At 35.5% G+C, this 26606-nt stretch overlaps 3 protein-coding genes across 3 annotated transcripts; 1 reads left to right on the forward strand and 2 right to left on the reverse strand.

Annotated features, from left to right (window-relative positions):
• Nucleotides 1-627: 627 nt before the first annotated feature.
• On the reverse strand, nucleotides 628-2832 carry LOC128237896 (uncharacterized protein K02A2.6-like). Its single transcript, XM_052953473.1, has one exon. The coding sequence runs from the start codon at nucleotides 2830-2832 to the stop codon at nucleotides 628-630; it is 2205 nt and encodes a 734-aa protein (XP_052809433.1).
• A 276-nt stretch (nucleotides 2833-3108) lies between these two features.
• On the forward strand, nucleotides 3109-11054 carry LOC128236858 (ATP synthase subunit b, mitochondrial-like). Its single transcript, XM_052951982.1, has 8 exons — nucleotides 3109-3214; nucleotides 3445-3472; nucleotides 3813-3891; nucleotides 4786-5014; nucleotides 5923-6083; nucleotides 7050-7178; nucleotides 9099-9176; nucleotides 10506-11054. Exons 1-8 carry the CDS (start codon nucleotides 3187-3189, stop codon nucleotides 10671-10673), a joined length of 900 nt encoding a protein of 299 aa, XP_052807942.1. The 5' UTR covers nucleotides 3109-3186; the 3' UTR covers nucleotides 10674-11054.
• A 1737-nt stretch (nucleotides 11055-12791) lies between these two features.
• LOC128239233 (tumor susceptibility gene 101 protein-like) lies at nucleotides 12792-25948 on the reverse strand. Its single transcript, XM_052955782.1, has 12 exons — nucleotides 25794-25948; nucleotides 25213-25297; nucleotides 23685-23750; nucleotides 22733-22896; nucleotides 22014-22152; nucleotides 21047-21172; nucleotides 20207-20356; nucleotides 18770-18897; nucleotides 17838-17930; nucleotides 17284-17417; nucleotides 16139-16241; nucleotides 12792-15224 (listed from the first exon to the last, which is right to left on the reverse strand). The coding sequence occupies exons 1-12, from the start codon at nucleotides 25833-25835 to the stop codon at nucleotides 15135-15137; spliced, it is 1320 nt and encodes a 439-aa protein (XP_052811742.1). The 5' UTR covers nucleotides 25836-25948; the 3' UTR covers nucleotides 12792-15134.
• Between the last annotated feature and the right edge of the window lie 658 nt (nucleotides 25949-26606).

Raw genomic sequence — 26606 nt, forward strand, 5'->3', positions numbered from 1 at the left:
TAATACAAATAAGAAATGTAGAAACTGGCTATAAGCATTATCAAGTATGACTAGATGGTATGACATATATATTTGAATTTGACTAAGTTAACTGACTAGATGCAACTTTACATTTAGGTTTCTTTAACTAAAGCTAGTAAGTGTCTCAAGTTTCCTAAATGATACACACATGTGAATGTTCAACTTTTGCTTTGCAAGCATTGTCTATTTGATTTCACTGGAGATGTATGGTAATATGCTAGTCTAAGGGAAGCAACTCTTTTTGCTAAATGTCTCAAATGATCTGTAATAAGTTTTTGTCTTTCTTTGCCTCATTTTTTTAAACTAAAAGGTAATTAAACATGGATGTAAATCTAACTTTGTGTCACACTGGGAATTATTCTGCCCCTTAACACTATGACACTTGTGTGATCTAACAGGATGTAATTATTAGACCTGACTGGCACATTAATGACACAATGCTGTTGAAATGTCAACTTTGCCTGAAGCAATGTCACTGTAATAAATGCTTATTTTCTCAAAATAAATCATTATTACTGTAACATGATTTCTATGCATAAAGAAACTAAGATACACTAAACCAAACAAGTTGTTGGATTCTTAGAACACCATAATATAGGTGTTTGCCTATAAATCAAGCTTTTGAGGTTTGTTCACTGATCTGCCAGAGCGGGTACGGTATTCACTAGTACACGTTGGTTTGTCTGGCACTTTGGGATTTGGCGCTGGTCTGTTCGGAGCAGAAGATGGCGTTTCCGCAGTTGTCTGCGTTGGTGTGTCGTCTGGTCCGGACCACTGTGTCGTGTTGTTTGCACCTTCAGTAGCCATTCGTAGGTGTTTTCGGTTACGTCGGTACAGGCGGTTTCCACTCTGCACTACGAAAGATCTGGGCTTGTCGTGTTTTTCTACGACAATACCTGGTGTCCACTTTCCAGGGTTTTGTGAGTTTGGATTTGGACTTATTCTCACATTTTGTCCATTATGGAGAGGCACGAGTTCTTTTGCCCCTCTGCGCTGGTCGTAATACAGCTTTTGACGTTGTTTTTGGTGATCTAAATGCGTTTTAACTGTATTAGGATCAACTGAGTTTGGCTTTAGCACTGCTTTGGAGGCAGGTAACAAGTTTCTGGGCCTCCTTCCCATAAGAAGCTGTGCTGGTGATAGATTCACTCCATCCAGAGGGGTTGTCCTGTAGTCCAGCAGAGCCAAGTTTTTGTTCAGAGACTTGCTCCACAGGCGTTTCACAGTCTGTACAGCATTTTCGGCTTCCCCGTTCGAGCTTTGAAAGTGTGGGCTGGAAGTTTGATGAATGATTCCATGCTCCTCACAGAAAGTCTTGAACTCTGACGAACTAAATTGCGGTCCGTTGTCAGATCTGAGAGTGTTCGGAATACCGTGTGAGCTGAACACTTTTAGGAGTGCACTGGTTATGTCTGAAGTTGTCTCCGATTCTAGCTTTTCAGTGTCAATGTACTTAGAATAATAGTCAACAATTACCAAGTATTTCTCTGACCGAAACTGAAAAACGTCACAACCGACCATGTCGTACGGCAGATCTGGCGTCAGCGTCGGCTTCAGTGGCTCTGCTGGTTGCTGATTCTGCTGTTCTGCACACACTGAGCAGTTGCTTACCATAGTGTCAATGTCACTGTTCATCCCTGGCCAGTTCATAACTTCACGAGCTCTCTGCTTGCTTTTACCGAGCCCGAGGTGAGTTTTGTGTACGAGCCTCAACATGTTGTCGCGTAGACTTGGCGGGATGACGATTCGTAGTCCCTTGTAAACGATACTGTCCAGCACGGATAGCTGATCCCTCGAGTCCCAGTACGGTCTCGTTTCAAACGGCGTTTCAGATCGCGTATCGGGCCAGCCTTTCACTATAATGTCATGAAGGATTCCGAGTTCCTCCTTCGTGGCCCGTTTGATTTCTGAGTATTTCGCAGGGCTAACCGATATCAACTGAATCATTTCAGCAATGTCACTGTCTTTCGCGTTCGCGTTTGGAAATGCTCTCGATAGCGCGTCCGACACATGCATTTCCTTTCCTTTGCGGTATTTCACATCAATGTCGTACAACTGTAGACGTAGCATCATTTTCTGGATACGCATGGGTGCCGCGAGTAGTGGTTTGGCAAATAATTGTTCCAGTGGTTTGTGATCATTGTACACTGTCACCGATTTGCCAAAGATGTAACTGTGAAACTTTTGACAACTATAAACGATCGACAACATCTCTTTTTCGATTTGGGTATACCGTTGCTCTTTCTCTGTTAGAGCTCGCGAAGCGTACGCGATTACTTTGTTACTCTGCATTAAGACGGCTCCGAGCCCATTTTTGCTGGCATCGCACTCGATTTGAACTTCTTTGCTGACGTCATAGTACGCAAGTACCGGTGGTGAGCTGCAAAGCTTTTTGAGCTTTTCGAAGCTCTTCTCTTGTGTATGCCCCCACTCAAACTCAATGTCACTTTTGAGTAGCGTTCTGATTGGGGCGTCAACTTCACTCATGTTCGGTATGAATTTTGCGAGATACTGCACTAGACCGAGAAGTCTTCGGACTCCTTCTTTGTCTGTTGGCGCGGGCATATTGACAATCGCGAACACTTTGTCTTGATCCGCCATCAGCCCATGCTCCGTCACAAGATGACCCATGTACCGAACGGACGGTTGACGGACCAAGCATTTATTGAAATTGAGTTTAAGGTTGTAGCTCGTCGCTCTAGACACTACTTCCTTAAGTATTCTGTCATGCTCTGTTACATCTTTTCCCGCTATGAGTATGTCATCTATAATCGCGAAAGCTCCATCGATTCCCGTAATCATCTGATCCATGATTTTCTGATATATTTCTGGAGCACACTTGATACCGAATGGTAGACGTAACCATCGGAATCTGCCTAAATGTGTGTTTAGCACATTAACAAGTTATAAATAGCCAATAACGTTACATTTACTAGCAATAATACTTATATAAAACATAACGGAAAGGGGAATTGAAGATCAGTTTATGAATTTACCTGATAGCCGCGAACTCCCATTTCGATTCGACCTGTTTTCGTCGAGGCCGGTCGCCGGGTTCTAGAAGGTATCATTCGTCAATGCCGCAAAAGCGCTTGTCCTGTTTACGGCACGACATCCGGGCTCCGGCTAGAAACTGACCTTGCCGGCAGAAATAATAGTCAAACGATGCTGTCGACACTTGTGTCGAAGACCAGTAAGGCTTTGTGTTGAATACGTTGTTACACATATTATAAAATGATAGCTTAGTCTGTACCTTTTGATCCCTTTAATGTATGCTGACACGAGAAAGAAATTTCATACGGTGAAAAGAATGTGGGTGGGGTAAGATGTCGGAAAATTATGTCAGCTTAAACTTAATCATTGCATGGACCTTCTCAGGCGAAGAGTAACTCATTATTCAAGCTATGTTTTTGTTTATTTCAGCACTGGTCAGACCCCTCGCCAACCTGAGGTAAGTGATTATATGTTTTATGTCTAAAACTGATGACCAGAGGTCATTTTTTCTACAGAAATAAGAAGTCTTCCAAATAACCCCCATATCAGGAACTTGGAACACCTTAAATTAAATCTTGTCAGCCTTAAAGTTGCAATTGACATTTAGAGATGCTGTTTTGATGTTTTTACACGATTGCTATCGCTAGCTTTTTTATTAAACCCAATTGCTGGCTGTTATGAAAATCTGTCAAAAAAACTGATGAAGTAGTAACAATGTTGATTGAAATAAAGTAAACATGCCAGTTTTATATTTAACAAATAAACTAATTCATGGATTTTTCATGTGTTGTTTTAAGGGCCATTGTCCTTGCAAGACCAGCAGCAACCAGTGCTGTGGCTTCTGTTGAGTCCGGTGAAGAGAATAAAGTGAAAGAGGTTTGTATTGGGTATATTTCATGATAATAACTGGGTTATGCATGGCCTACTGCTAGAATGGCACTCATAGCAACTTTTAGTTGGACTCTTAAAAAAAGAAAAAAGAAATCCGAGTGTTGCAGTGATCGAAACTACACAAGCCCTGCACTGGTGAAATGTGTTCCAGGCTTGTTCAAATTCTTTATTTTAAATAGCAGGGCTTGTTAAAAAATTTGCAAAGTGATAGTATCAGATTTTGTTCATCCAAAAGCCTAATTTCGATGACTGGTATTGTGAGTGGTTATTGTCACAGCCTTCGTGTTGGGGTAGGCGTCATGTAGTAAAGATTTAGCTTGGTCTTGTTCAAATCTGCTCTTGACATGCAAATATTCTTTATTTGAAGTTAATATTTAGCTCTAAAAAACGTATGTGTTGGTGTGGTCTTCATCCCCATTGCGTGAGTCTGTTGAGAATTGCCTCTGAGCAATAATGAAGTCTTCATTTTTGATTGAATGACAGTATCTCAATCAGACTTACACAGGACTTAGTCAGATACAGTATCAATGAAAGCTCATTTCCTTTAGTAAACTAGGCTTAACTGGATTATGGATATTGAAAATGTCAAATTTGCTATAATACAGCTTGTGAACAAAACCGAGCCTCCATTTATAACCCAAAGTTTACTTAACATGTACATAAGTTAGATTTTGACTTATTAAATAACAGTTTATTTTGAAAATCCACATCTGGCCATGATTGACTGGATTATTGTCACCTTCAAATTGTCACTATTTCTGTCATCAAAAATGCCTCAGTATTCTCATTGCATGATATATATATATGCCAGTAGAGCATAGGCCCTCAGTCAATACATGTACATGTTAAAAAAGTAAGCATAATTTATGAATGTTTCAGGTTTATGAAAACTGGGATGATTATCCCAAATCAGTTAGGGAAGAGCTGCCTCTTTCTGAGAAGATCCACTACTGGAAAAAAGCCAATGAAATCTTCTTTGGGCCTCAGCGGGACGTGAAAAATTTCCCGGACTTTGAGACTCCTGATACGATAAAGGAGAGCTATAATTTCTACATGATACCTAGCCGATGGTTCACTGAAAGCTTGTATCCTCGTCTTGGAGTATCGGGTAAGCAGTAGTTTTTTCTCTTCCTTAAACAGGCTCAAGTTGGTACCCATTAGCAAGTTGAAAATGACCTTTTTTTGAGAAAAGTATTGGCAAAATTCACAAATTAGAATATGTTTATGTAGACTTAACAGCATTTCTTTTCAATGTTTTGTATATAGGCTATTTAAAAAACATTGTACAGGTATATTTAAGCATTTAATTGATGGAAAGCAGTGCTAAAGGCCCTATTTATTACTCTTTTCTTACATATGTTTCAGTGTGTGTTTTCTCTGGGCAAAATTTAGCTATTTTAAAACATCTACTATTTACCCAAAACGAAAAAGTTATCATTTTTTTGTATTCTTACTGAGACAAATTTTATTACATTCATGAATCTAAGTAAACCTCCTCCATGATATTGAGGAATCATTTTGACAAAAAATCATTGTCACAAGAAAAATGGCCAATTTTACGATTTTGTCCTAAATGGCAACAAAGGGCATTGCTAGTGGGAATCCAGTATAATTATGTATTAGTTTCAAAATTGAATTGTAATTTCTGCTGAATTTAGGGGTCCATTATCATAACAACAACATTGATTGTTAGTGAAAATAGCTTAGTATCCAGAAGGCTCATAATATCATCAAATTATCATGTTGCTATTTGCTTGTCATCCTGTCCATATTCCTTTCAATGTGCAGGTTGCTACTGGCAACTGATCATGTCTGTATTCCTTTCAATGTGCAGGTTGCTACTGGCAACTGATCCTGTCCGTATTCCTTTCAATGTGCAGGTTGCTACTTGCCACTGATCCTGTCCGTATTCCTTTCAATGTGCAGGTTGCTACTTGCCACTGATCCTGTCCGTATTCCTTTCAATGTGCAGGTTAATACTCCTACCGTTTTTGACCGTATTCTTTTTAACCGTAGGTTGTTACTCACTGGTGGTCCTGTCGTCGCTGTTCATTCTGAACAAGGAGCTGGTGGACATGCATGAAATGACTGAACGCTTAACTACGGTCATTGCCTTTGGCTTTGTGCTCACCAAACTTGGTTCCATGTATGGTGTTGCCTTAGATAAAAAGATCAATGTAAGTATTTGTGTTGTTATGATTAGTTAAACATAACTAACATAACAAAAAAAAAAATGTTCAAAACACATGAAAGAAGAATTTAAGTGTGGCGTCTACTGGAATAAATTGTTTTATACAAGTATGTATATATATCAGATACATTTTGGCTGTTTTGACATCATAATTGTTCGAAAGAACTGACTAATGACTGTTTTTATTGAACAAACTTAATGTTTTGAGGTTTGGGAAACCAGCTTGCCCAAACAAGCGAGTACAGTAATAAGTACAGTAATAAAAATATTTCAATGATTATGATTCTCGCAACATTTCAACTAGTGATTTTCCGATGATCGATTATAATCGAAAATCGATTGGTTGGGCCTGAATTTGGCGACAATCGATAGTATTTAGTTATAATCGATTATCGAAAAAAATATTAGTAAGTGTTCAGATGTTATCTTGACAAAATGGCTGATGAAAGCAACAATGAGCAAGAAAATTAACTATTTTTTATACAACAACACTTAATAATTTATACAACAACACTTAATAACTTCAATCATAGACATAAGGTATATGCATATATTAATTAAGAGTTTAATACTATACATGAATAAAACTACAACTCAGGTACTATCTAGTACTTTAAAAACCGATTGTACTATCGATAATCCGTTACTTGAGTGGAACCGATCATCGATAGTAAAATTGCAACCGATTCCCAACACTAATATCAACCTAACACCAAACAAGTAGGGTTTTTTTAGTGTACAGTCGATACCTGTTGGCTCGAACTCACTTCGCTTGAAATCCTCGTTGGCTCTAACTAAATTTTAAGAACTGTTTAAACTCGAGGCAAGACTTACAGCTTGGGTCGTATTTTCCGAGTCTCAAGATATTTTCGCCGGTCCCTGGGAGTTTGACTGTATTTATATTTATCATTTTACTTACTTACACATCACCTCTCTATTTATGTTTACTTAGCAACGCCGCAAAGAAGATTATGAGGATCCCTTAAACAATGCTCTGAGCACTTACAACACACAGATCGCCGATATCACCACCAAGATTGACACTACAAAGGCCATCCCTATTGTATACGAGGCTAAACAGGTATGTAAAGACTATTGAGGGTGAGATTTGTCTTGTTGATGGCAATAGTAATAATATGGCTACTTTGTTGAGGGCAATAGTAATGGTATGGCTACTTTGTTGAGAGCAATAGTAATGGTATGGCTACTTTGTTGAGAGCAATAGTAATGGTATGGCTACTTTGTTGAGAGCAATAGTAATGGTATGGCTACTTTGTTGAGAGCAATAGTAATGGTATGGCTACTTTGTTGAGAGCAATAGTAATGGTATGGCTACTTTGTTGAGGGTAATAGTAATGGTATGGCTACTTTGTTGAGAGCAATAGTAATGGTATGGCTACTTTGTTGAGGGCAATAGTAATTGTATGGCTACTTTGTTGAGAGCAATAGTAATGGTATGGCTACTTTGTTGAGAACAATAGTAATGGTATGGCTACTTTGTTGAAGGCAATAGTAATGGTATGGCTACTTTGTTGAAGGCAATAGTAATGGTATGGCTACTTTGTTGAGAGCAATAGTAATGGTATGGCTACTTTGTTGAGAGCAATAGTAATGGTATGGCTACTTTGTTGAGAGCAATAGTAATGGTATGGCTACTTTGTTGAAGGTAATGGTATGGCTACTTTGTTAAGAGCAATAGTAATGGTATGGCTACTTTGTTGAGAGCAATAGTAATGGTATGGCTACTTTGTTAAGAGCAATAGTAATGGTATGGCTACTTTGTTAAGAGCAATAGTAATGGTATGGCTACTTTGTTAAGAGCAATAGTAATGGTATGGCTACTTTGTTAAGAGCAATAGTAATGGTATGGCTACTTTGTTGAGAACAATAGTAATGGTATGGCTACTTTGTTGAAGGCAATAGTAATGGTATGGCTACTTTGTTGAGAGCAATAGTAATGGTATGGCTACTTTGTTGAGAGCAATAGTAATGGTATGGCTACTTTGTTGAGAGCAATAGTAATGGTATGGCTACTTTGTTGAGAGCAATAGTAATGGTATGGCTACTTTGTTAAGAGCAATAGTAATGGTATGGCTACTTTGTTGAGAGCAATAGTAATGGTATGGCTACTTTGTTGAGAGCAATAGTAATGGTATGGCTACTTTGTTGAGAACAATAGTAATGGTATGGCTACTTTGTTGAAGGCAATAGTAATGGTATGGCTACTTTGTTGAGAGCAATAGTAATGGTATGGCTACTTTGTTCAGGGCAATAGTAATGGTATGGCTACTTTGTTGAGAGCAATAGTAATGGTATGGCTACTTTGTTGAGAGCAATAGTAATGGTATGGCTACTTTGTTGAGAGCAATAGTAATTGTATGGCTACTTTGTTGAGAGCAATAGTAATGGTATGGCTACTTTGTTGAGAACAATAGTAATGGTATGGCTACTTTGTTGAGAGCAATAGTAATGGTATGGCTACTTTGTTAAGGGCAATTGTAATGCTATGGCTACTTAGACATAAAAAAAATAGACCTGAACTTTAAGCATGTGCTGAGCTTAATCCTGTTGTAAGGGGTAGTTTAAGAAATCCTGGCCAACCCCACCTTTTTCCCAACTATGTGTCAAAATTACCCTTTAGCTTGTAAATAAAGATATTTTGTTTTATCAAATGCAGACAAAAATAGGCTATATTTTACATTTGTTCGCCTGCAATATGCTGTTTCTAGTACGCAGTTATTACTAATGTTAATTTGATGGTGTTATGACATGACAAATCATTTAGGAATAAAGAGTAATTTCTATTTAATTTCAAATTCCGTTTTTTCTTTTAAAAAATAAACCCTTTCGAAGGGCCCTGGCCCCATTACCCCTACACCAGAGGCACGGCCCTTGATTGTACATAATAGCTTTCAGCTTCTTTGATCATCTGATAAAGATTAATGATATCAATTGGATGAATCCTTTTTTTAACACAGTTTTTTGTGTGTGTATATTTTAGGAGACCCTCGACCTACAGCTTGAGTCTCAATACAGACAGAGGATTCAGGACGTTTATGCAGCTGTGAAGAACAGGCTGGTACGTATCTGGGATTTGCTGACATTTAATAAATATGGAGTACGCTACAATGTACATATTAAATTTGAATTATTTTTTTATATAATGTTATTTGACAGTCCAATTGACATGAAAACTTTTGTTGCACTAAAATGCTATTTGGACTGAATGTTTTGGCCTTAAAAATAATTGGTTCGGGTTTATAGTTTAAGAAGCAATATACTGATAAATTAATTGATTACCGTGGCCTAGTGGTTAAGCGCCCGCCTACGGAGCTGGAGGTCGTGGGTTCGATCCCTGGCCGCGTCATACCAAAAGACGTTAAAATTTGGTACAAGTAGCTCCCTTGCCTGGCGCTTGGCATTTAAAGGGTAGTGCTTGGAAAAGTGGTGTATTCAGTACTGGTTTAACCCAGGAAAGTTGTACCCCGTGTATCGGTGCTTTACACCAAGCACGTAAAAGAACCAAGGGGTCTCTTCGAAAAAGAGCACCCGGACTTCCTTGCATCCCACCACTGTCTCTTCAGCGTGCTGTCCCTTCAGCAAAAAACAAAGGATCCCGTTGGAAATAAGTGCTTGCACTTTCATGGGTTATCTTTGACCGCAAGGTGTAAAGAAATACATACATACATACATACAAACACAATTACCTAATGATGAAAGTAGTGTTTTTACATAAAGCCATAAAAAAATACAGGGTAGGAAACTTTTTTTTTGCTTTATGCAAGAATGTTGTTGTCATCATTGGGAAATGGTGTTAAATCAAATAGTGTAAAAAACTTTTAAGCTGCACTCTCACAGATTTACCGTTTTCCCAACTTCTTTATTTTTTGTCTTAGAATGAACAACTTTTTGCGTAAATATTTGCAAACCAGTGATATAAGACTGCTGACAAAAGATCAGATCGCAGATTTTCATATTTCCATTCCAAAATTGATGTTTTATGGCTTAAACCGTTACTAATGGTTTAAGAAAAATGCTAAAAACATCAAATTTGAAACGGAAATATGACAATCTGCGATCTGATATTTTGTCAGCAGTCTTTTTACACTGGTTTGCAGATAGTTAAGCAAAAATTTGCTCGTTCCAAGACAAAAAATAAAAAAGGTGTCAAAACGTTCAATCTGTGAGAGTGCAGCTTTAATGTATGAAGCTTTAGAATACATATTAAAATACACAATTGAAAAACTTACAATTATTGATTTATTATGATATATTTTTTTAACTAACAGTCATAAAAACGGTAGGGTCGGCACCTATAAATAGGAAGAGGCGGGTTACTTGAACCAAAAGTTTGTTGTTGCTTTTTTGCCGTATGTAATTGAATAACATTGTAATCTTATTTGTAAAGGACTATGCGGCAGCTAAGGAGGCAGCTGAACGGAAGTTCGAACAGGAGATCATGGTGAACTGGATCGTAGATGGGGTCAAGGCCGCCATTACTCCCCAGTCCGAGAAACAAAACTTCATGACCTGCATCAAGAACCTTCAGGCACTCTCAAAGACCGCAACTGTTTAACGACGTTGTTTAGAGGACGCTTGATGTGTTTTGTAGGAATGTAATTGATACACATTTTGAAACAATTGACTTGACATATTTGATGTCATTTAGATAATGGGACTCAATTTAAAAACAAAGTGATTAAAAGTAGTACTGGGAATTATCGAGTGATATTTTGTAGGAAATGAAATTCATATACATTCAAAATAGCTAGCCTAAAAAGTACGACTGAAAGTGCTTTAGTGTTTTATGATCCACTTGTGTCTAGAATGGTCTTTTTATTGAGAACTTGGAACATCGTATTTATATAAGATTCAGAAATGGATATATATTGAAATAGATTGGAATGCTTGAAATGTATAATTTATGTTTTTGGTTGAAAATATTTTGGAATGAAAATTATTGTTGTTGTTTTTTTGTGCAAAATCCTTTGCATACATGTCCCTAAGTAAACATTCCAGTTGAAATGGTGCCATTTGCTCCCATTTGTCAAAAATCAATGAAAGAATTTAAATTTGAGTGAAATTTTTAATAAGATGAATGAAAACAATAGATTGAAACCTGCATAAATAAGACTAATCCGAGCTGCAGAATTGCTTAAAAACAAGTGATGAATCGATATTGAACAAAAAAATTGATATGGCACAAGGCAGAGGTAGACCATAGTGGACAGGGATGCTGTACCCCAACTGACAAAAAAAGGACCCATAGGCGACGTGGACCCTGTAATTCAATTAATAACAAAAGCAAGCATGAGAAATCACACATTAATTTCAATGTGATTTAGAAAATCCCTGCCCTTGGTGTGGACAAACGAAAGGTTTGAGGATGTGGATTTGTTTTATACTTTCATTAAATTAAGTAAATAACTATAGGGGGCAGTCTTAATTGCGGCATGTTAATTGTTAATTTGCTGAGAATGCATTGACTGACTCAATGATGTGCATGCCATCAAGAATATAGGAATACAATTCATGGTCAGTCGCATACATTTTGAAAGTTCATAAAAAGCTAAATTCAATCGGGAGCATTTGTCCAGAACATGACCAAATTAACCTAGAATGTGTATGGGCATAATATCTCGGACAAGTTCAATAATCAGCTATAAAGCTCAAGACACTCCAGAGTTACTGCTGTTAAAGGAATTACCTAAAATTGGTCATGTATTGTTTCTGAACCCAACTTGGATTTAATGATGTCAAATTAAGTGAATATACAAACTGCAAACAGGTTCAAGGTTCTTTTTGATGTTTTCAGGGCTCTGACATCGATATTTTTTATTTCGTAAGAAAAACTGTTACCGTTCAATAACTGAAGATCCTTTGGGTCTAGGAACTTCATACTTGGTATTTTAGTTGGTCATGACCAGAACATGACCCCTATTGATTATGAGATCAGTAGAGCAAAGGTCAAGGTCATGGACCTAAAGCTAAAAGATGGTCTGCTCAATATCTTAATAACGCTTGAACCAAGGTTTTTTATAATTGGTATGCCAATTGGTCATGAATTATAGATGACCCTTATTCATTTATATTCAGGCCAGTAGGTCAAAGGTCAAGGTGACTTAAAAAGTAAGAGGTAAAATAAGGGTTTCTGCTGAATAACTTGAGGTGAAAAGGTCAAGATGACTTAAAAAGTAAGAGGTAAAATAAGGGTTTCCGTGGAATGACTTGAGGTGAAAAACAATTACGTCTCACTTTCTGCATAATAACTAAAGAACGCCTGGACCCCGGAACTTCATACTATGTATGCAGGTTGGTCATGACCAGAAAATGACCCTTGTAGTTGTTCAGCTCGGGTCCAAATGTACAAATTTCATGTCCATCATCGATTTTTTCTCATCTACGGACGTTCCCACATATCGACCTTTGTTAGGTACTTGACCATTACTCCCATTATAAAAATATACCCACTAAAGCCCTACTAACCCTTACTAACCCTACCCAACAAGGGCTACCCAACAAATTTGATCTTCTATAAGAAATGAAGGAATTAGTACCCAATATATACCCATTCGTGTGTGCGACCACACAATGGGGGAGATAGGTGCTTTTTTCAAAAAAGTAATCTCGTTTTCATTTGCACAGACACATTGTTGCATGCTCGTTTTTTTTAGGATGAAAAATAAAAATCTGCTGCAGATTATCAATTTATTCATAATGATTAACGCAGAAACATCTTGCATGTATAAGATCTGTATATGATACAGATCACAATTTCAATTGCTACAGCAAAACACTGTCTGTTTTTTCTAAATAACAAAAAAACATATTTACAAAAACAAAATACAATTGTACTGCAAGCATGCCTACCCAGGTTTTCGTTTGCTCCCCTCAAAAGGTATAATCATTCATCAGGGGTTTGATAAATCTAATACATATTATAGCATCATCACTCGGATGTACGAGACTGCTAAAAAGGCTACAGAGCAAAACTTAATTTAAGAGTGATGGGATTTGTCACATGTTCCTTAGCTAACAAGTGTACCAAGTTTCATGTTCATAATTCACTGGTTTCAAGGTTTTGCCAATACTCATGAAGTTTTGCATGATTTCGACTGGTTTCAAAGACACCATGGTAAAGGACAAAGTCTTGACAGTCTTTTTAATAACTAGAACCGTAGCGTATATTTTGAACATGTGTCACTTGTGATGTACTTTACGGATGACTACACTTTTACCATGTTTTCTTTGCAACGAAAAAGAAACAAACAAAAACATTAAAGACCAGTCTATGAATAATCTTAGGACATCTTAACCATGGTTAAAACAGACAAAATCCAGACACTGTTTAAAGCTGCACTCTCAAAGATATACTGTTTTGACAACTTTTTGATTTTTTTGTCTTGGAATCAGCAATTTTTTGCTTAAATATCTGCATACCAGTGATGAAAGGCTCGTTCAAAGACAGAATAATACAAAAGTTGGAAAACCGGTAAATCTGTGAGAGTGCTGCTTTAACAACTTGTGTAGATTTTGAACAATTGTCAATTTTGATGTAACTTAAAACTTTTAAATGTTTGCTTTGGACTGTGAAAAAACAGACAGAAACAAAAAATCCCGTCTATGAATGATATTTGGAGATTTTAAAAGTATTCTGTAGACTAAATAATGTAGATTTTTTCTGCATTCTACAGAATATGGAGCAAAGTTCTGGCTTAGCTACTACCATTGTCTTACTCCATAAGCAAAATCAATCAACAGAAATAGATGATACTGTAGGTTTTCTTATTCTCAAACAAATTAAAGTTAAACTACGGCGATTAAGATTCATGTAACGTATTGATGGTTCTAATATTTCTAAAGAAACATGTATCTTTTAATGGTACAACGTTGCATATACCGGAATATACCAGAATATGAATAATTCCTGTCTTCAACTATTTGCAGTCATCGGTCCATAAACATTAAATTGTGGACACAATATACATCAAGGATGATTAGTATAAAGGTGGTCATTTAACAATTAGTGTGTGTTACTGTGTAACAAAAGATCAACTAGAAATTGCAGGAAATCAGAGAATACACACGTGTATAAGTATATATGCCATTTTTGGAGGCGAAGTTGCATGGAGCATTATTCAATCCTGTATACTTAACATAATTAAATAGATTGTGTTGCTAAGCAATAGACAAAATGAAAATATAATTGTGTACTGTACTGTATTTTCATCATTTCAATAGGACTCTTCCAATTTAACATAAAACCTACCCCAGGCAGGCAAAATAAAGAAAATCTATAAGGTAAGGTTTCCTGTTTGTTTTTTACCTTTTAAAATGAAAGCGGGAAGGTGCTTTCTGCAGTAAGTTGTAAGTTTAAAAGGAAACTCCCTTATTGAGTTACAAACAATTTATTTTAATCATTAAGAAATAAAACATGTATACAAAATGATAAATGATGTACATGTACCTAACAAATAATTGTCATCTTTTAATGAGAGTGAAACCAATGATTTAATTTCCATAAAAATACAAACAAATACATGAACTGTAGCACGGACCTTTTTCCGTGACCGTAGTAAAACATTTGGAAAAAAACGCATCATTTTTCACCACTCTTGACTATCATATATCCAGTAAGACTTATGTTAAATCATTAACATAGAGATAAGACATAAACAAATTTTATGTTTGTTTTCAGTTTTCCGACCTTTTATTGCCCCAACCCTTGATGCTTTTATTACTATGAGAGATGTTTTCTCATTTTTTTATGAAAATTATTATTTCCACTTTTAACAATACCAGTGATGCTAAAACAGGGTGTATCGATGTTTTATTAAAGCAGAAAACATATAGATTTTGGTGCCAGAAAAATACTCCCAAAAAATGGCTTATAAAAAAATATTCCCCAGAAAAGAACTTCCGACCTAGCTTCATATTATTATGGGGCATGAAACCTGGAAACAAACAAATTATTTCTTTAGGCCTAACTGTATTCACATATTGTCTCATGACCAGTTTAAACAATATACAAAACACTTCATGCAATCGCAGGTAGTCCAGCTTTTTCTCGACATTTTTGTATCAATGCCCGTAGCATAAACTGTTTTCTCGATAATTCTCGAACATTCTGAAAGAGAAATATACATGTATGATATATAAATTTAATCAAAGCTTTATTACGTTATTCAAATACCTCAAACTAGAGAAAAAATACTTGAAATTGCAGCCAATCATATTGGTTAATTCTTGGGACTGGTTAATGTTACCTATAATGTTAGCAAATTGCTTTTATGTGCAAATTTGTTGAAATATAACCTGTGAATAACATATCCAATTTAATACAATTGGCTGCAAATATCTATATATTATGCATTCTTTAGTAGACAAATGACCAACAAAAGTGGGAAATTGACTCGAGAGAAAGCCCAAACTTCTTTTACCTTTTAAAGATGCAGTTTTACTCCCAAATAAGATTAACCACAATTAATAATATTGTTTTAATATTCCAAAAAGGATGAAAAAATGTCGAAAAAACAATGGTTCTTATAAAGGTTACTGAGTTTAATTTGAAAGAAATGAGCAGAAAACACAGTATTTATGGGACTATAGTAGACCACAGCAAAATCTTTTTGCATTCACCAATCATTTAATATTTCTGCGCTTTCTGCTTTTATATACATGGTTACAATCTTGTTATCAGTAATTAATATATTCCTCCATGAATGCATTATTTAGTATGTAGTTAAAGGTTTATCAGTCAAAATTGATGTTTGTTATACATATATTATGATGTGTATGTATTGATTTTGAATAAGAGTGTCACTTTAAAAAAACTTCCAAAGCAATAACATTTTTTCCTTTAACTTCTAAAAATACTTCTTTAATCGATAACATTATTCCTTAACCATTAAAAATACATACCAAATACTCCTAAAATACACCTATTTTACCTTTAAAAAAAATTTCCTAATTGATTACACGTATTACAATATAAAACACTAAATATACTAACACTAAAAACAAATAACATTTTTCCTTTACCTTTAAAAATACTTCTAAATCAATAACATTTTTCCTCAATGCAATACCAAGGTAGTACATTGCATCTTCAATCGCTTGTTCCTCTGCAAAAGCTTTCAATAATCTGTAAATACACAAATACTACATGTATAAGCAAAATTTGCTTTGAAAATTAATACATATACGTGTAGTAACAAGAAAATGACTGTCTTGTATTATTTGAACCAATCAAAACAACAAGCGCCTCAGGGTGAACCCCAATGCTTGCCTTTTTTTGCAGTCAAAAAGGGGGGCATTGCTCACCAATTATAAAACCAGAATTATAAGCCTTGCATTACATACGTGTGTTTTCTCTAACAGCATTTGTGCCTAGTTTCATTTTAATATCTTAAAAGTTGTTTAGGTTATGGCCTAGGTGAAAGTTTTTTCACTCCTACAACAATGTATTGAATTACATGACCTAGACATCTTTGCCTTGAAAGACACACATGAGTGAATTTGTTATCTATAAATATGTATGTGTTGCTTCATGCTTTTTTGTTCAAGTGTTATTTTGCTGTTGTCTTGTTATATGATGTGCTTTATTTTATTCTCGCAAGTGCATTAAATGTTGTTATCAAATGCAGGGGTCATTTCATTAAAGGATCTTTAGTTGTAATTTGAATAACATCTGTATAAAAATCACAAATGGTAACAAGTCAATTTTCTTAATTTCCGCAATATTTTGTTCATCTTTAATAGTGGCTTAAATTCATTTCACGTAAATTTGTAGCAAATAAATAAAAATATGACCATTATATCATATGGGTACTTGTCTTAAAATTGTAATATTTTTCACAAAATGAGTATTGAATGTTAAATTCCATAATCGCAGTAACAACAAGTGAAATATAAACTTTTGGACGTTCATGAGATAAAATGTATTGTGATAATAATACACAGAAACAATTTTTATCTTTTTTATTTTATACCTTAAAGTGGTATCAAAATATATTTGATTACATTTCATAAGAAAATACAGTACTCAAAACTGTATGAGCACATAACATTTAACCTTGTGCAGACTGAAAAAACAAAACAAATTGTTCTGGAAATTAGAACCGGTCAAAATTTCAAAACAGTGAAAAAAATCAAATGAATACTACTGATTTTAAGGTAATTCTTACTGTCTGTACAATGGCGCGGTCGTATCTACAGCCTCATCTATACTAATCTGGTCCTGGTTTTCCATGCGTCCCAGCGCTTCCTTAACTTCCTGATCTTTTTGTCGCAACAGTTTCACATTTCCCTCTATTTCCACCTGTAAATTATATTTTACAAAACATCTTATATTTTTCAACTGGTTAATCAAAGTCAAGTATCATTCAATAACCAAAAAACATGTTTTCTTGGTTGAAAAACAGTCTGCATATATGCAAATAAAATGTTATTTTACAGGGCTCTCACACGGGGGTAACTTGGGTGAAGTGGTCGCCTAAAATTTTTAAGGTATTCTGCACATAAACTAGTCGTTTATTTCCTTATAACTTTGGATTTTATGCAGCTTGTTTCAGGAAACACATGATCTCAAATTAAGTTTATGTTATTTTCCTGCGCTATTATGTTTTTAAAATTGTACATGAACAAAACTAAGTCATTGTTAAGTCATTAAAAAATCACAGACCTACTGAAAATGCCTAGATCACACTGCAGTGTACCCAAGTTTTAACAATGACCTTACCTTTTCCTTGTCGAGATCAGCCATCATCTGTTCCAGTTTATCTTTGCCCTTGAGCAAATCTGCCTGGGTTTTGTACAAAACATCCATCTCCGCCTGTTGACAAGGGAAAATAAGCACATGTGATTACTTCATAAGGGTGTAGACTAAGGTAGATTTTATGTGGAAGAGTCTGAGGTAATCTGTTCTAGGTTTTCCTTTCATGTAAGTAAATCTGACTCGGTTTTGTACAACACATCCATCCCAGCCTATTGACAGGGAAAAAAAAACTAATTTTAACTCGAGGTATACAGAACTTGCACCATCTGTTATAGTTTCTCTTTCCCGTAAGTAATATACATATATACCTTAAGCCTTGGGAAATTAGATCCTAGCAGGATTGCTTACCTTCAGTATAAACAAATCTGTCCCTTACATCAAGTTGGAGCTAAAGTGGTTATCGAGTCAAGTGAGTTCGAGCATAACGGGGTTCGACTGTATATATTTCCATCAACTTTTTTAACATTGTTTTTCTGAATGTGCACTATGTGGTATGTTACACCATCGGAACACCTCAGCCACTTATTGTTTAAAATAACCTTGAATGTATGACAATGCATTAGTACAAGTAGTTTGTAAATTATATAATAGTAATAATAACTTTAATTAATTGTAGTGTTTTAACGTGTAATTTGCATTATAAAGTTCAAATTGAATCCTAGTGAATTGTATTGCACAAACAGTTTCAATTCCTAAGTTCTTACACTTAATTGCTAATTTATAACAACTACACAATATATTTGAAGCATAGTTTAATTCTGACTAAGTCACTTCGTAACAATCTATATACCGGTACATTCAAAGTTGTTTTCTATGGGAAATGGCCAAGGTTTTCCGATTGGTATTTTACCATGAATATTTATCATTAGGCAATTAGCAAAGAGGTTACATTATACCTGTGCTTGTTGAAAAGTCTCCCTCAGGCTTCTTCTCATCTTATCTTCCACAGCTGACAACAGAGAGGCCTTCAAGTGTTCCTCTGTCACAGTGCTGGTGCCGGAAATGTTGTTGTAGTTTGAGGCCGCTGTAAAAATGAAGAACATGTGCATATCATTGTATCACGCTATCATGGCAGGGGTGCATATCATTTGTATCAAGCTATCATGGCAGGGGTGCATATCATTGTATCAAGCCATCATGGCAGGGATGCATATCATTGTATCAAGCTATCATGGCAGGGGTGCATATCGTCGTATCAAGCTATCATGGCAGGGGTGCATATCATTGTATCAAGCTATCATGGCAGGGGTGCATATGGTCGTATCAAGCTATCATGGCATGGGTGCATATGGTCGTATCAAGCTATCATGGCAGGGGTGCATATCGTCGTATCAAGCTATCATGACAGGGTGCATATCATCATATCAAACTACCATGGCAGGGGTGCATATCATCGTATCAAACTACCATGGCAGGGGTGCATATCATTGTATCAAGCTATCATGACAGGGTGCATATCATCATATCAAACTACCATGGCAGGGGTGCATATCATTGTATCAAGCTATCATGACAGGGTGCATATCATCATATCAAACTACCATGGCAGGGGTGCATATCATCGTATCAAACTACCATGGCAGGGGTGCATATCATTGTATCAAGCTATCATGACGGGGTGCATATCATCGTATCAAGCTATCATGGCAGGGGTGCATATCATTGTATCAAGCTATCATGGCAGGGTTGCATATCATTGTATCAAGCTTTCATGGCAGGGGTGCATATCATCGTATCAAACTATCATGGCAGGAGTGTATATCATTGTATCAAGCTATCATGGCAGGGCTGCATATCATCGTATCAAGCTATCATGGCAGGGGTGCATATCATTGTATCAAGCTATCATGGCAGTGTGCTACTGATCAGTCATAAGACATTTTTAACCTTGAGTCTTAGTTGGAGACATAGTTTTTCTTCAGTATAAAACACTGTATAAAGGTATAAACAATCCCTGCTCAATCCAATCATACCAAGACTAAAATACAATTTTAACCAAATAATAATACCAAAAGGTCAAAAAATCATCAAATTCACCCCCGACCAAGACTCCGTAAATTGTTTTTGTTTGTATTTGTTTTTGGGGGGAAACCGGGGGGGGGGGGGGGGGGGGGGGGGGTTGTACTAATATATTCTCATTAATTAAATTGCTCATTAATATCAGCTTCTTTCCGGTGCATAAAACTACAGAAAATTAAAACATAGGGGAGAAAAAAAACAACAGTAAAGAATTGTGTCACGTGGCATAGAAAATAAGGTTCAGGTTGAAAAAAGGGAAGGTCAGTTAAGGAAAAAAAACTACACATAAAATTTCCATATTTCTCTACACTTACTTGACTCTGTGGTAGGGTAGCTGCTTGCCGAAGATGAACTATAGGGCGTGGATGAGGGATATGGCGGGTTGCTAGGGTAACTTGATGTTGCTGTTGTTGATGGATAGCTTGAAGGGTAACCTTGGTAACCACTAGCTGGTGGATTGTATCCTGAAAAGTGAACATTTTTTATGTCATCTCCTAAATCACTAGGTAGGGTAGGTACATTTTCTTTTTTAGTTTCACAGACACGCTGGTTGTAATATTTCAACAACATATTTTTAATGTCACTTGCCATTGTTTAAATCACATGGTGTCTGATTTTGAAAGCGTGATTTTGCGGTATTTCTACACCTGATCATAAAGGGCCTTACAATGGATTGTCTTGATTAGTCTAAAATGACAGGGGGTGTCTATAAATAAATGTATTGGGGTTTGTTCGTATTTACAACTTTCTTTTTGCTAATGAATAAAATTATCACCTTGGAATATATATAGCCCGGAATTAACTTAACTGGGTTTTCCCATGCTGGTACAAATAAAAGGTGTATATCGAGCTATTGAAATTCATGTAACAGTCCAATTACTCTATTGTCTCCGAAGTAACGTGTGTATATAACAACGGTTTAATTTTGTTTGTACCGGAGGATTAGGCTGGGAAAACCTGAATAACTATAATTCCGAGCTTAAACTATTGGAGGTTTGTCAACATTTTAGTGGATAGGGTTAGGTTACCCAAATCAAACAAGAAACTGCTATACCTTCAATGTGTTGCTTTGGTATGGGGTATTTTAATAATAATAAATTAATATACCATTTATGTAATTATGCACAATTCGTAGATAAATGCCACACACTTACCAGAGAACTGTCCTGGGTACCCTGTCCCAGGAGATGCTGGGTAACCCCCAGGGTTAGGATAGGGTGTGTTGCTAGGATAGCTGGCCTGAGGACCACTTACTCCCGGCATCGGCATACCATATCCCCCTGATATAAGGAGTGATATGATATTGAAAATAAATACTGTGAGTAAGAAAGTGTAAATATTTTTTTAAATAAATTAAAACTATCTTTGATCACAAATTTAAGTCACTTATTAAGTAAATTATAAGGCTTCACAAAATAAGAGTTGTTCTTTAAAAAAATACAATTACTGCAGAGCTCCAGCCAGGATTTGAAAAGGGTGCTAGGTCATGAAATGGCACTTTTGATCCTCATTGAATGAGCCTTAATGGGGCCCTTGCAAGGGTCAATGTTAAATTTGTATTGTAAATGTGTTGTAACTAGTTTCAATACTAATTGTTTGTTATTAATAGTTGTTTTAGCCAGGTACCGTAATATAAAGGGCAGGGAGCTGCAGAAAAGGAACAAAAAGGTACATTGTGTCGGGCTGTGAAGAATTGGATCTTATGAATTTGACAGTATGAATGTTAGGAATTGGGCCTAATTGAAGTAAATATGAGGTTTTAACTGCCAAATAGTCAACTTGGTATGAATTTATTACCACTTTTTTAGTTTTAAATCAAACAAATGAAATATTTTAGCACTTTATTCAATTTAGGGCAGGAGGGTGCTCATACTGGTCTCCAGAAGAGCTAAAGCCTTAATACCCCAGTTGTTATCATAACTTTAATTTAATGTCAATATTAAATATATTTATTATCTTTATATGGCTTATTTCACAATTTTAAACATTCTGTTGCTATTTCCGTAAATCAAATAAAGGTGGGAAATATACTGTATTTATCTGGTAGTAGTTTATCTACCAAGTTTTTTATTTACAATGAGAGAGTTTCACTGAAATTTAAGCTATGTATAAATACAGCACCTGAGGCAGGGTATGGCGTGTTTCCTCCAGGGTATCTGGGAGGCTGAGAGGGGGGTGGGGCTGACCTAGAATAGACTGGAGGCTCTTCCCCAAATACAATTGTCAAGATCTGGATCATCCCATAGAGGTCAGAGTCAGGCTGAAATAAAGGATGAAAAACAAATGTTACTTTTCTAGAAGCCCAACCCACTTTTTTAGATTGGTGACGACCAATATCATATTGTTAACATGCATACATAATTTGATGAGAGTTGAAACAGTTTTAATAAAAAGAATCTTTATATCCAAATAGTTTTCTGTCTGGATAATGTTTGTTCTTTACCATTTTAGAAATGGTGCCTTTTTGAATGGGAAAAATACATCATTTTGACTTAAATTTCAATTTAAAATAGAATTCCAATTTGGCCTAAAAATGCTTTAAAACATAAACAGAAAAGATAAAAAAAAGTTTGTTTCTTAAAAAGCTATCAACTTTTCCATACCATAAAGGTTTGGGGGTCCTAAAATTTTATGATAAAAATAGATATTTTTATTTTTAGTATTTTTTTCAAAAACCAGAATTGGGAATTTTATTTTCACAGTTTCGAAAAAAGGGAAACGTTTTTGAATTTGGAAAGGAGGGTTATATTCAGCCCCAAATTGGTCGGAAAACAATACTGACAAGTTCACAAGAAATACTGAAAAGCAAATGTCAAATGAAAAACAATTTGAGCACTCACATATTTCCATTCTCGTAGGTATGGCAGATCTACTTTTCCATTCTGGTCCACATTCCTCCCAGACTTGATCTGCATGGTGGTCGTGGGTTTGACATACACCATTGGGGGATTGTATGGATGTGTGTCCATCAACCAGATACAGATTGGGATGTTGTATACATTGCCTGGTTGAAAATAGTAAAAACTACAGACTCAAAGCAACAAGTTTAGTTTAAACATTTTACAACTTGTGAAGAAAGTTATGATATCTTATACTAAGGGAGTGTGGTCTTGCATTGTTGGGGAAACTGGAGTACACAGAGAAAACGCACTAAATGGTGACCACAAACTAACATGCGCCAAAGGTGTTACCGTGGTGAGAAGCATGTGCGCTAACCGGAAAGCCACAGTTTCACAGGCTGACCCTTAGACAAGACTTGAAGATAATAATAAATGGTATATGAAGAGAGACAATGATTATCATGATCAGAATGGCATATGAAAGGTAGTATATACAAATTTAATAATGTTGCGCTAAAGGTAGTCATGCTTTTGTAAAAAACAAATTGTATGACGAAATAAAGTGTGGCAAATCATACAGAGTGTTAAAACTAAAATACCAAGAGCACGAACCCTTCAGAAAAATGTTGATATTTGCTAAAATATGGACTTTGAAGAAAACAATTTTCATGACATTACTGGTGTGGGTTAGCACCCACTAAAACCAAAATACTTTTTAATACTATAACTTAAATTTTGATATCATAGAGTAAAATAATGATAGAATAAGGGTTTTCAGATGGTTTTCAAAAATTATTTTAGGTGCAGAAACATGAACATTTTAGTCCTTTTCATGTTTATTATGGTGGAATACATGTAAGGAGGCTTACTTATCTTTATCTTATTTTGTTTGTAGTTTCTAAGCCGACTATTTACAATGTTAAATGCATACAGGTTATTTTCACTCACTCACCTTTATATGTAACTGGTATTGTTCCATCTAGTTGCAGCAAATTTCTTGTTGAGCCATCATTGAACACTGAAATCAATCAAATTGTACTCAGCTGTTGCCAATTTTTAATCAAATTTTGTTTCGAACGAAAAAAATGATTCCTTTTAAAAACACATTGCCTCCCAGGGCTGGCTTTCTAGTGATCCTAGCGCTGCAATTCAGCCTCAATGTCCCATCCTTTTTATGATTTAGTTTTAAGTAAAATCTGATAAAAATTCTCATGATTTTTCTTATGCAATAGAGTCAAGTTGAGTAATTGTAAATCTAAATTATATATGGCACAACAGAACATTAATTTGATATTATCATATAAACAAGTTATACTGTGTGCATTCCAATATCCCTTTTGTCAGCAAAAATCCCCTTTTGCCCGTGGCCACATTCCCCTACAGTGGTAACACAACCCTGCAGGCTCTATTACCCAGCTATCATCCAACACAGGCATCAAGGAAAAATAGTTTTCAATTTCAGTTAAAAATGTTACACATTATTTTATGCCAGGGCCTTTCCTAAATAATTACTCATGTGCGCGCATGTGTAAGGGAGGTAGTGCGCTTCCTTTCTTTTTACATTCCACTGCCAAATGGCATATTTTGGTGCACTCCTAAGAAAAAAATTCTCAAATGAGGAAATGAAGACAAAATCATCATTATTCTGTTTATTTCATTTTGAATTGACATGAAATAGTGAATGAAAATATATATTATGAATAAATTTAGTACAAATCTCCGCCAGTGGTAGGCAATTTATAATGATCATCAGAATCTGTGTTTTCAGCAAAATTAGCTGGCAGGGTTTTATCAATTTAACAAATGAAGGGCATGAAAACTGTTGCAGGCAATAAAACACAAGGTCACAACCTACTCACACATAAAAAAAAAACCAAATCGCTACCAGTTCAGTATAATGTCTATTTGTTTTCGACCTCAACTATCCTGAGTCTGGATACTCATATTCAGATTCCGATATCAGAGTACCTACCTGATTGATGGGAATTATTTTATTTATTTATGGACCATTTGTTTTATATTTTGCTTCAGTTTGCATGCTCTCTCATTAGTTTTATATGACGAAACAAGCTAATGTTGAAAATTCTGATGGTTATCAGGAATCATTTTCAAATACGAATTCCCCAAATGTGAAAACTGACGAAAATAGTCAATTAAAATAACCAATCATCCAAAATAAAACCTGCATAAAAAACACCAACTTAAATCAATTACAGATCAGCATAAGTCATTAATCTGATATCAATAACCTGCTTAAACAACACCTGTCATTGACAATAACATAATAGCTATGTTTGTCATGCGCTAATAGGTCAAGAAAATGCAAGTGCTCAGGGAAGTTTTCATGGAACTTGATCTTAACACAATATGATTTTCAAGCATTCCGGAGAAAAGAATTTGGCTAAAATGGCTTAGGAAAGGTCCTGTATGTGTCTGCAATAAATCCTTAAGTTCAATATTTTGAACTACAAGTAACGTACCAAAATCCTCCACTTTTGGCCGAAGGTCAGTGAATGTTCTAAAAGCTGTCGCAACATCTGATTTTGCCACATCCGGATGCCGATACTAAAACCAAATAGATACATTACTACAGTAAACTGTGTTTGTTTTGTGGATGTGCTTTTACGTGATGCTGCAATGTATCTATTGCATTAACACATAAATTTATAATAACTTTAATATAACTATCACTTCCATTTTTTTTTAAATGATTCAAACCTGATGTGTTATGTGTATGAACCCTTAAAAGATAGTTTGACCTGACAAATTCAGGGCAGGCTAAACTATATTGTTGCTGTTCAAAACTTATACAAGCTACAAAGTTCAGTTTTCATATCGTAAGCGACATTTACAGACGGACGCTAACTCTCTAGTACAAAAGACTTTTACTAAAGCAAATATTTAAGTCATTCAACATGACTTTTTATCAAATAACTACTTGAGCTAACAAACAAATAACTTTCACTTGTTATTTTGTAAATAAAACTATGATTCACCGTCACATTCTTTAGAGGAACTCTAATAATTATTTCGCTAGATAACAAAATAAATATAACAGTACCTTTTTCAGTGATGTTTTCAGGAACTGATCGAAGTTGGACATTATTTTACACGCTCTGGAAAAAGTAAAATACGAAAAACTATGGCTTAATTGATAAAATCATCAAGAAATAATTATTTTTCTCTGTTTTGACAGTTGACGATAAAAACAAAGGATATCCGGATTAATCTTTTAACTCTACGAAAAATAAAGATAGAATACTGTAGGTTATGTGACACCATTAAATAATCAGAAGAGTTAGAAGTCGGTCAAAAATAAAAGGTTGAGTTCCACCTGTGAATAGGATCCCAGGTGCCATGTACAAAGGCCTATATATACATATATGAATATATATACATCTATATCTTTGACATACGACTACTGTGAGTCACAACATGACAATTTGAGCAATCACGCGGAGAAGGGGTTTTAAATGTAGTTGTCGGCGGAAAAAACAACACTAACAATCCATGTAGATGAAGGTAGCTTTTATAAGACGGGAAGCAGGAATTGAAAGTGACAGCATTTCAGAATGCCTTTTAGGAGTTGTTCATTGACTGAATTATATAGAGGATAATCGTTTGTTTCAGTGTAAGATAGTAATACATATTTCACACATCTTAAATGATCTTTTTTAAGATCATATCTGAGCTCATAAATGCCGCAGACTGAGACATGTTTCATGTTGGCATTTAATTTAAAATTCATATGAACCAATAAAATTAAACATTGTATTCGTGTCTAATACACACACACATATATATATATTCGTTAAATGTCGACATAATGATATCATATCACAGAACATAATTGACATACTGCACCTGCCTGCCT

The sequence above is a fragment of the Mya arenaria genome, chromosome 6 (genome assembly GCF_026914265.1).
Source record: "Mya arenaria isolate MELC-2E11 chromosome 6, ASM2691426v1".
NCBI classification, from domain to species: Eukaryota; Metazoa; Mollusca; class Bivalvia; order Myida; family Myidae; genus Mya; species Mya arenaria.